Below are 12,477 nucleotides of genomic sequence, written 5' to 3' on the forward strand. Positions count from 1 at the left end.
TGCTCATACCCCAGAATGCTTACTGTTGCAAAATTATCCTCCAGGACTCTCTAAAGCTATGATTTACCTTAACTACCAAATGAACATAGCCGCACTCACGATGGTAAGCAGAAAATGGAGGAGCGGGGAACCCCCCCGACTTGAACAGAATGCATTCACATAGGGGACCAAAACTAAATTTCAGAGACCACAGCGAGACTGGCAGCCAACCAAAAAAAAAACTAAGTCTGGAAAATAGCATGGGATCAATGGTACGAGGTCCTTAAGACCAGGAACCCATAACCAACTACTTCTCAGAGACATCGATAACTGTGCCAATAGCAGACAAACCACGTATGATGATTGAACAGAGCCTATGTAATAACGCTCTCTCCAGGTCTCTACTAAGGTACTTGTCGTACTCCACCGAAACCTTGAAGGGGCCTAACAGCCCAAACAAGAGATGTGTTCTGAGACCGAAGTACATCACAAGGGCAAATAGCTGATTACAGCACAACCACACCATCCATTCCAGCACTACTCCAACTTGCAAACCTCCCCCCCTTCACTTCCACCCTCCTCCTCAACTTTCTTCACATCTAGTCCCACAATCATAAAATGTAATTGTTCACAACAATGTTCCAAAGCCCTGAAATATGTTAACAGTTGTAAGACATGGACATCAAGTTTTTTTTAAGTGTACTTGTACTGGCCTTAATTACTTGAATACCAATGGTGTCCTGCTGTTATGTTATTGCATATGATTGTGAACCAAAATGTCATAATAATTAAAATAAAATTTAAAAAAGGGATGGCCTATTGGAAGACAATTTTTTCCTAGGTTCCCAGCAGGTTAAGGGCATACAAAAAGGTAACTACGAGGAATGTAAACATAATTCTAATCAATTTTAAATTTTGAGGGAAAAAAGCCAAATTGGAATTCATTCCCAAGCCAACTACGATTTGAGTTGGACTATTATGGCTAATTTGAGTTTGGGTATAACCCTTATGGGAACAGACATACTCTCCTTTAGACCGATTAGTATTAATTTATTGAAGCATCATTTTATTCATTAATAGTCTTTTAGGCCACAAGGAACATTTGTGAGCTCAGTGTGTTGCAAGCCCCCAGGGTAGTTTACAGATTGCAGGTCAGCTCTCGAGACATCCATTGTAACGGAGCTGCCTGGAAGGGGAAAGGTTGTGTTAAGGTGTCAGGGAACATGGCTCCTGACAGCTTATTGTTTGTCGGGCTTGTTCTACTAATAGACAGATTAGTGGCCTTCTGATAGAAGGGTATGGAAATGGACAGAGACAGAGCTTCACTGAGGCCTCAGGCTCAAAACACTCATCCTCTTACAGGTAATTACCGTTAACTTGATGACAGCAAACGTAAGGAAAAGACACGTATGAAAACAAACAATTTACAGAAAAGGCCCAACTTGTTACAAACTATCACCTAGACATTCTAAGTGTGCTGTTTGACCGGGGTAAACTGTGAGGCACTCCAGTTGCAAAGCCAAGATGGCCAACCAACTTGCCCCTCTTCCAGAAAAAAAACAGTTGGACAGAGCACACATGGACTCATTGTAGTAAACGGATATATGAATGACAAAATTAAGGCTAAACTATCCAAGCTATGACTGTAGCTGAATTACAGAAATTAAAAAAAAATTCTAATTCTAACCTAAATTTTGCAATTCTGATCACATTTTACTATTAACACCCAAGGGTTATTCACTCAACTGAATTGTTAGGGATTGACCAGGAATTTAAAATTTTAGCCTTAAATAGCCAAAATGGAACATTTCATAACTAAACTTTTTTGATCAGATTGAGCTATTTTGACCTAAAATTTGAAATTCCGTGGTCAGTTCCCGACGATTCACAGTGTAGTAAATTGGTCTTTCATGGTAATTATGTCTAATAGGATGGCATGAAACATGAGGTCCAAAGGCAACCAGTTCTAGTAATGTAAAATGGAAACAAAGATCATTTTCAGTTGACTTTAACAATTCAAACACTATAATTATGTGTCTCTTAGACTTTAAAAAAAAAGCAATTTAAGAAACAAAATATTAGCTGTAATAATTCAGATAGTTGAAAACATTATTCCAGCACAGAATACCCTGTTTATTTTACTTTGCCACCGCCATGCAGTATGCGGTGTCCTCCTGGGTGATTTCATTCTAGAAGAGTATACATAACGTGTATCTGTCACGCCCACTATTACCTGGAGTCACTTGCGGACCCAGGGCAGGGGGACAACGGGGCAATTGCCCACCCCCCACCCCCGGGGCTCTCCCCTGCCGAGATCAGCAATCTCCCTCCCCGGTCCGCAGGCACCATGCTGACAGCCGGCAGGGGAGGGAGAGAGGACCCGGGAGCTCAGCCTGCAGCTCCTCCGGGTCCTTCTCTTGTGAGCACGGAGCATTGTCACGGTTACCACGGCAACGCTCCGGATTTCACGAGAGTGAACTCTAGTCCTGGAGCTACCGGCTAGAGTTAACTCTCACCACTGGGACCACTAGGGATCGAGAAATATCCCGCCCTCAGTAAAGGTAAGAAGGTAGGGGGGACAGAAAAAAAATTAATTATAAAAAAGCCTTTCTTCCCTCCTCACCACACATTCACACACTGCCCCCTACACACACACACACACACACACACACACATACACTGCCCCCACATACACACACATACTGCCCACACATACACACACACACACACTGCCCCCCCCCACACACACACACACACACAGACACTGCCCCCCCATACATACACTGCTCCCACATGCACACACATACACTGCCCCCACACACACATGCACTGCCCCCACACACACATGCACTGCCCCCACACACACATACACTGCCCCACACACACAGACACTTCCCCACACACACATAGACACTACCCCATACATACACTGCCCCACATACACATACACTGCCCCCATACATATACTGCTCCCACACACATACACATACACTGCCCCCCCACACACACATGCACTGCCCCCACACACACACATGCACTGCCCCCACATACACACATGCACTGCCCCCCCCCACACACACATGCACTGCCCCCACACACACACATGCACTGCCCCCAGACACACATACACTGCCCCCAGACACACATACACTGCCCCCAGACACACATACACTGCCCCCAGACACACATACACTGCCCCCACACACACATACACTGCTCCCACACACACATACACTGCTCCCACATACACACACATACACTGCCCCTACACACACACACTGCCCCCTCATACACACACTGCCACCCCCCACACACATGCACTGCTCCCACAAACATACACTGCCCCCCCAAACACACATACACTGCCCCCCCAAACACACACTGCTACCACATACACACACATACACTGCCCCCCAAACACACATTGCCCTACACACACACACTACACCCCCCACACACACACTGATCTTTTCACACACACTGCACCCCTCACACATTGCACCACTCACACACACCACTGCTCCTATGCCCTTCTACAGCCCCATATCCCAGCAGACCCCAGGTAAATTGTCAAACTGTTCTTAAACGGTTTGACTACTTATTCTGGGGGGGTGGAGGAGGGTCCCGGCACTCCTGGCACTTAACCACTACACAGAGCTGTAGTGGTTATTGTGCATGCATTATTTCTTTAAATAATCTACAAGTGCCCCTCCCGAGATCAGGCTCTGGATCCGCCACGACCTGGAGTCACTTTATATGGGAATACATTGTCCCCCAACACCTTGCCAGCAAACTGGAAGTATAAATGGAAAGTTAATTCATTCTACTTTGTGTTTTATCTTCACAGAACGTGTCTCCAAGCCCAGGCACAAGATATAAGGGTATTGGGCAGGAATAATATGTGAATAAACTAAATCTAACCTACACATGTGGTTAGATTATGGTGTGAGAAAAAAATATATTAAAAAACATGTGTCCTGCCTTCCCTCATCACTAGATGGTCCATACTAGATGGACATCTTTATAGTTTTGTTTTTCTTCCCATGACTAGTTATGTCCTGCTCGGTATACATTTTTCTAAGTAGGAAAAGTTATTTTTTTTTTTTTACCATCCGCAATAGTCGTTTAGGTCTACTCTCATACTAAAGTTTTATAGTAAGATTCTGTAGAAATAATGAATGTTATATACGTAAACATTTCACATGAAGTTGGAGCAGGATTTCACATCCCTATCAAATGTTCATCCGTCGACCTTCCGAACAGACAATGAATGTTAGCTTACAATGTTGCGATCTCACCAAACGTAGATTGCTTATAGTTGTGGGTCCCAAATGGGTTTTATGGGTTGTAGACCATGGGTTAATTCACATCCAAGGCCATGGTCTATAGACGACTAAGCGGCATGAATTGGTTGTGGAGGAAGTCAGCAATCTGAAATTGCACCAGTGGAAGAAGACACCCACCTGTGATTCTTCGCACTCCAGCACATGGTGTCCTTATTCAATGTAACAACATTTTTAAAATGCTGGATTGAAAAGCCATGGGAAAATGAGAAAAAAAAGGGACAATGTTTACAAGCCAACAGGAGAGAAAGAGATCAGAAGATAGAATGTGAGGGCAAGTCTAGAGATAAAGGGGACCAGAGTAGAGAGGGTATAGGACAGGGGAGAAAGGAAGATACCAGGACAAACAGTAAGAGGGCAGATATGAAGAGACCAGGGTAAAGAAAGTAAGGTCCAGAGGAGAGAGAAAGAGACTGGGAACAGAGAGCAAAGACACAGGAAGAGGGAACGAGACCAAAAAACAAAAGATAAGACGAGATCAGAGGAAAAAAAGAGTAAGTGCTAGGGGAGAGAGAAAGAGATGGAGACAGAGAGCAAAGACTAGAGAAAAGAGCAAGAGACCAAAGGACAGGAGATAGGAAGAGATCAGAGGAAAGAGAGTAAAGGCCAGTGGAAAGAGAGAGCAAGATACCAGAGGTCCGAGATTAAAGGCCAGTGGAAAGAGAGAGCAAGATACCAGAGGTCCAAGATTAAAGGCCAGTGGAAAGAGAGAGCAAGATACCAGAGGTCCCAGATTAAAGGCCAGTGGAAAGAGAGAGCAAGATACCAGAGGTCCGAGATTAAAGGCCAGTGGAAAGAGAGAGCAAGATACCAGAGGTCCGAGATTAAAGGCCAGTGGAAAGAGAGAGCAAGATACCAGAGGTCCGAGATTAAAGGCCAGTGGTATGAGAAAAAGGCCATGGGAGATGGCAGGGGATGAGAAGAGACGTTAAGAAAGGAAGAGCTCCTGAAAGGAGATTCTGTAAAAGTGCAATTAGCAACACCTTTACTGTAAAACATGTCTCTTTGTTGCTTCAAAGTATTCAAACTTTCCCTTCACCTTTTCTCCACCATGATTTTAGTTTTCTCTACATTGCATAGTCAAAGGGATTTTATACAATATAACAATGATGTGAAGTCTAACAATGACACTGCCCTTACTCTCCATTCTGACTGCTGAGTCCTGTTACGGTGAGGACACTGAAGGATGAATGCTGTCAGATCTGACCAGCGGAAAGCTGATGCGGTGGGAGGCACCGGCATGAGTCAATGACCCAGAATGGGAAATTCCTGAGTTATTCACAAGGATATGAGATGAGAACAATAGCATAAAGAAAGATAAAAACACAACAAATGGACTTGTGTACCAGAATAATGTGTAACATGTCAGAGTGTTCTGTATATCCCTCTAACAACAAAGGTTTCAACTGACACAAATAGGGCATTGGGGATTTCAGAAAAGTCACTTCGAAATTAATTTCAAAATGTACGGCCAAGATGGGCAGACTGGAAAATCAACCATCAAACGCTTAAATTTGAAAATCACTTTGAATTCATTTTGAATTCACAATTCCAGAACTATTTTTTTAGTATTATTATTTTGACAATGCTTATTGAAATAAACGGTTATGTTCAGAAGAAGTGGTGCATAATAAAGTTAAATATAAAGGGGCAAGTAGGTTACGAAGGGAAGGGGATGTTGGGATATTGTGGGTGGGGGGGCAAGATGTTCCTGTGAAATTATACAAAAGAAGCAAGGCTATTTTTGTTAATAGATGAATATGGAGTTGTGCAAAAATGGAAACTATTTTAAATTGCAGTTTGTCCCCCGGGTCACTCACAGCTGATTAGAGAGAAGTGCATGACGACAGTGACATACTCTACCTTTAAAGGGACACTATAGTCACCCAGACCACTTAGTCATACTCACAGCCATTACATGTGCTTCCATTGCACTGACCGAGAAAACTGCACTGACTGAGCAATGCTTGAATGCGCATGTTGCTTGCCATCTATGACTAGAATCTGATTGGACCATTGCGGAGGAGGATCTTCTCCCTCGTGGGAGTGGAAAGGTGGGCCAAGGTAGTGTCGACACTGATAATAGGTCAGGAAAACGTGTATTTTTTACATTTTATTGCAAATGAGCGGAGGGGTGGGAGGGGGGAAGGGGGTGGCAGCAATATAGATCTTTGGACAGAGACTCAATAGCATTTGGAATACAGAATTGTGTTCTCCAAATTAACTAATCCACTGAGAGACACCAGTCTAAGTTAAAAACAAACAAACTTTAAATTCATATTTTTATGCTGTTGATTCAAAACCCCAGTTGCCATTTCCAATGACTAATTGCTGCCACGTCACTGTGATGCCATCAGGCAGCCTTAACTAGCGTTCCGGGTTGACTAATGTCAATTCTGTAATTATGCACATAAATACTCTCATTTGATGAGATCTAGATCAGTTGACACTCTCCGCCAATAAACGGCTAGTAGGATCATTATCTGGCTCTATAGAAGCCAGAAGGACATCACAGACAGCCTTAAAAGAGACCGGGCACCCATCAGGGCCAGGTAAAGGAGCAAACCATTCCTCATTACCCGAAAACACGGACAGGCTACATTACAACCATTATAGCGGGCTTGGAGTAAACCTTAGATTAGAAAAAGAAAACAAAATAACACACACTATAAAAATAAACAGTGAGAGTCGCGTGGCTTAAAATGTGCAAAGCTTTATTGAACAGAATTGTTTATAAAGGTAGAAGAGTGTTTTATTAATAAAGTAACGCCATAAGCCAGGCCTGGGTTGGCCAATAGGCATAGGGATATAATTTGCAATTTGTCATGGTTCCCTCTACCCATTGTGCTATCAATGGACAAATCCATCAGTATTTTAATACGACTTGGCGGTACTGTCCAAGCAAATTGTAATTCTGGTTTAAGTTCTACAGAAAGCCAAGAGACAGACAGACAGACACACACACACGTAAAGTCCCTTCATGTGTATTAAAAACATCCTGCTGTAGATCATGAGATTAAGATGACCTGGGAATAACGTGCTTCTTGTGGCGGTGGGTGTACAGAAACCCATTCAGGTTGTGTCATTTTGCATTTGTTGAGATCCGTGCATGCTCCAGTACATATCTCTGGGAATGCTCCTTCCAATACTGGCCCACGCTGGCCCAAGCTGGCCCACACTGGCCCACTGTGACCTTGCATTGGGTGCTGAAGAAGGAATTATAGTGACAGAGATCTGTTCTAGTGCTGACACAAATCTTGGTGACCTCATGGTAATAGTGGGTTACCCACGCACAAATAAATATTGTATATCTAGAATACAATTAAACATCTGGCAACTTCCCAAATGATCTAGATTCATATTCCATGGCCCTTTCCTCTTCATAAGGTACAGAGACCAAGGGTTTTATGCTGTACCACTACCACATCTACTTACATCAAGGGTACATTGGTAGTGCTGGAAAAAGCCTCCCAGTTCATACATTGGAAGATTGAATTGGACTTGGCTATATTATTATTATTTATAAAGCACCAACAAAGTCTGTAGCGCTGCTCAATAGCTGGACTAACAAACAAGTAGTTGTGCAAGTGAAACTTTTACAAGTGAATTCTCCAATGGAATACCAATGTGAATGGAATACACTGGGAGAGATTTAACAAAGTATTTTATTCTAAAATGTGGACTTAAGTACTAAAAGTGGGGAAATTACCATAAAAACAAGGGCAATCAGCAGACACATTCCATAGGTTGCCGCCCCTCCCCCCCCCCCCACACACACAAACAAACACACACACACACACACACACACAAACATAAACAAACACATATTTTGCAATACTTTTTAGAATAGACAATTTGATAAATCTCCCCCATTGTCTATACATTTCTTAAGATGACTGTTTTCTGTGACACTTTTTAGTGGGCAGTTAGTTAACCTTGCTCTACCAATAGGGACTAATTCACTAAATAGTGAATTGTATTTCAATGAAAAGTAAATAACAAAATCCAGGCTCAATTTTCCAGTGACATCTACAATTCCAAATGCTATGACATCTTCCACAGTGAATTCTTAGTAGCAGATTAAAACTGTTACATGGATCGTTAGACATCATTCTGTGATTTCAGCTGCATTTAGGGTTTGCTCACTAAATCTGCAATCCGAAATTGCTCCTAAACTAATACTGAAATTCAGGGTAAAATATCTGTTTTGGAAACAAAAATTCCCAATTCAGCTAAAGTCACTGCTTTTATTGTAACTCCAATTGTCCAATTCAGTAGTTAATAATAACCCCTTATTTAATATCCAGTTGAACAACTGAATCACTTGGTTAAAGAGCTTGCGATCTATAAATAATAACTGTGTTCTTGGACTTTTTAAAAAAAAAAAAAATTTCAGTGGAGCTTCTAGAACACAATAAGCTAAACTCAGACATCTGCAGGAAGAGATTAGTAGGTGTTGAACTCCAATTCAGATGCAATCGTCCTCCACGAGAATTTTGTATTTAATTTTTATTTTATTTTTATATCAAAACATTCTCTTTTACCCGTACGATAACTTCATGATGACAAATGCCTTGCCACAGGACTTGTCACAAAGGTATTTATTTTATTAATTCTGGTTTCGAAGGGGTTTAGAAGTAAACAAAAAAATATATATATATAAAAAAAATATATATAATATAATAATAATAATAATAATAATAATAATAATAATAATAATAATAACAACGAATATATCACTGCTAACGATCAGAGAATTCCATTAGTTCGTTTGCTGTGATCCAGAATCATCTAATATTATTTACCAATGAGCGATAACTGATTTCGAAAACATTATTAAATATATATTTATCAAAGCAAAAACAGCAGTTATGGAGTAAAATGCTAAATATTGCTCCATTTTAGCACTTTGCCCCCAAATAGCCCCTGGTTTGTAAATGAACATATTTTTGCGTATCTTTCGAATGAATCGTTACACAGAACAGATACTTTGACATTTTTATCCTGGGTGTAAATATTGAAATCATTCCATGTTTGTAAAAATATATTGTTTTTAAAATTTACCGTGAATGCAGAGAATGATAACAATTTTATTTACGTCCCGAGAAAATAATACATTGAAAATGGACACAAAGTAAATTATATAAAGAATAATGATTTCCTTAAGGAAGTTGCACAATGATAAAGTACTTTAATGACATAATGTGCATATTGTCTGTGCAATCATTGTATAAACTGCTATTGTAGTAATATCTTAACACAGAACGAATTAACTTGCCACCGTGGGTTAGAAATGCACAACATTAAATTAATTTAGACTAAAGCGGTTCTTTGGGATTATACATCGAGTTACCAAAATCAAGGTGAGACATATTATGAAAAAAAAAAAAGAAAAAACAGGAAAAAATAAATATAAAATGCAGAAGATAATTTTATGTGGATACAGCCACGAGAGGGTTATAATAAAATCCCAGCAGTGAGGGGTTAACTCAGTTTGGTTTTACCAACATAACTAACATTACTAATATACTTAAAATGATACATTGTAGTAAAATCTGTGGCATTACCAACATTAGTTATTGGTAGCAGAAATTGTGTATCCAGATTATCGTTTAAACTGTTCAAAGTTTGTAGAAACCGTGAAAATAAAGCAGTTCCCACGTCTATGTCTATACTATCTGCCCTATATATACCGCCTTGGCCCTTTTTTATATATTATTTCCCCTATACACCTGGCATAGGCAGCTGGGTAAACTCTTACCATGAGGACCGAGGTCCATACAGTTGAAATGCCAACGTTGCCACTTTCTGCAAAAGTTACCCCTGACTACAATAAAGCCATTTCCATTGTCACACTGTGCCAACCCATCCCGTGTCACACCCCCCCATGCCATACACCCCAAGGAGATCAATATTCCTGCCAGGTGACCAGGAAGTCTTCTGTGTCTTCTCCCCATGTGGATCCAGATACAATGTATCCTTGCAGCTAATCAGCACGGGGATAAGACCCAGGCAGCCTATTTGGGGACTATTATGGGCTGGGGCTGCAATTAAGAGCTTTGCCACTGTGCTGGGAAGTGGGAGGCGCCAGGACTGCACCTCTGAGCTATATAAAGGCAGGTTGGAGGAGTCTGAGCTGCACCTGGTCTGTCTGGAGAGATCCCAGATGACATTTACTGAGTGGAATCTGAGAGCTTTTTGTTTATGAATCTGGAAAATTTTTCCTACTATTCAGGCATGTGCACCATGACTGCAGATTCTCAACCATCTCCATCAGAGGCGTCCAGTCCCATGGGGACCTCTCCCAACATGTCCATGGACTCGCCAGGATCCATCAGGGTCAAGGAGGCAGTCGCCATTAAGTCTGAGCCCAAGGGGGGATGCAGCCCAGGAGAAGAGATCACTGCTGGACACCCTGATGACCAGACCCAGACTCCTGGGGGCAGGAGAAGAAAACGACCAGTCCAACGTGGGAAGCCACCCTACAGCTATATAGCCCTGATTGCTATGGCTATAGCCAATTCCCCAGAGAGGAAACTCACCCTTGGTGGCATCTACAAGTTCATTATGGAGAGGTTCCCTTTTTACAGAGAGAACTCCAAAAAATGGCAGAACTCTATCAGACACAACCTAACTCTAAATGACTGCTTTGTGAAGATCCCCAGGGAACCCGGCCACCCAGGAAAGGGCAACTACTGGACCCTGGACCCAGCAGCAGAGGACATGTTTGACAATGGGAGCTTTTTAAGGAGGAGAAAGCGCTTCAAGAGGACAGATATTACCACTTACCCAGGATATATGCAGAATAGTAGTGCGTTCACCCCCACCCCAGCTGGGAGATCCACCTACCCCAACAGTACCTATCCCAGCATGGGCACTGGATATAACCATCAGATACACAACGTGTCCCACCACTCTGCCATGGTCCACCACTATCAAGGGGCTCCAGGAGGATCTGCCCAAGGACAGCACAGGATGTTCAGTATAGACAGTTTAATCAGCCAACAATCTGCAATGCAGCCATCTCCTGGCTCTGAGCTTAACCACCACTCATTGGGCCTAAATGGAGGGGACTTGGGGGCCATGAACAGTAGCTGCTCGGTAGGTGACCTTTCATGTTTCCAGTCTGTCAGTCCAAATGGAGTGGGTTCCTTAATAAACAGATCCTCCAATGCCATCTCCTCAAACCTGTCATACAACTTCTCCTCATCCCCTCCTCACCTACCAGCACCACAATCCAACTACTCCCCCAATAACTCCCAAATCTATGGGACCACCAGCAGACTCTCTGTTAGGTCTGGACCCTGCCTAGACCACACGGAGCAACTCTTGACTTTGCCAAGTCCTCAAATGAATGGGGTATGTCAATATAACAACAACACCTACATGAGACAGCCAAACTTCCCTTCTGGACTAGAAAGATATATGTAGATATTTTACTGCCTGAAGACTTTAGAATTTTTTTAAATATGTCCTTCTGCATCCACACATTCAGGTCTGTGGGTGAGCCAGACTTTATCTGTTACATTGTATCTGTCATTAAATGCACTGCTCATAAGAATTCATGTGATCTAAGTTTAAACCTTGTCAGTGACCAATTCATATATGCTCCTTTGTACACGAGGGGGTTAATACTAGTGCTTGTTATGATTTTGTTATTTTTTTTTGTTGTTTTTTTTTTATCTATTGCTTATAAAAACTTTTTTTAGACAGTATTTTTACACAAGCAAAATAAATGTAACAATTTGTCAGAAGAATTCAATAAATGTATTTCCCCCTGAAATATAATCCTTAAATTACAGTGTGTTAATGAGGTTAATTTATTCACTGATGTGTTCATTTAAATAACTATGGGGCGTATTCACTAAACTGTGAATTGTAAAATTGAAAAGGAAATTGTAAAGTGTAAAGCACCATCAGTTAATAAACCCATGTGTATCCACCTTGGCTCAGTAAGTGAATAGGATTCTGGGTACGAACTGTGATCTAATTAATCAATCCATGTCACAGATTACTAAACAGAAATAATATTTAGCGAATCAAGAATCTTGAAAACAGACATTTCTAACAGCTGCTTCTGTAAAATGTATTTATTGCATCGATTTACTTGCAATTATCAGGAATGGAAACAGAAATGCACAGGCTTTTCAATATT

The 12,477-nt window shown here is 41.5% G+C and overlaps 1 protein-coding gene across 1 annotated transcript; it reads left to right on the top strand.

Moving 5' to 3' along the window:
* The first annotated feature begins 10,489 nt into the window (after window positions 1-10,489).
* On the top strand, window positions 10,490-11,957 carry FOXE3 (forkhead box E3). The gene has a single exon (XM_063427192.1). The coding sequence runs from the start codon at window positions 10,527-10,529 to the stop codon at window positions 11,751-11,753; it is 1,227 nt and encodes a 408-aa protein (XP_063283262.1). The 5' UTR covers window positions 10,490-10,526; the 3' UTR covers window positions 11,754-11,957.
* The last annotated feature ends 520 nt before the right edge of the window (window positions 11,958-12,477 follow it).

This window comes from Pelobates fuscus, chromosome 7, assembly GCF_036172605.1.
Source record: "Pelobates fuscus isolate aPelFus1 chromosome 7, aPelFus1.pri, whole genome shotgun sequence".
Taxonomy (NCBI): Eukaryota; Metazoa; Chordata; class Amphibia; order Anura; family Pelobatidae; genus Pelobates; species Pelobates fuscus.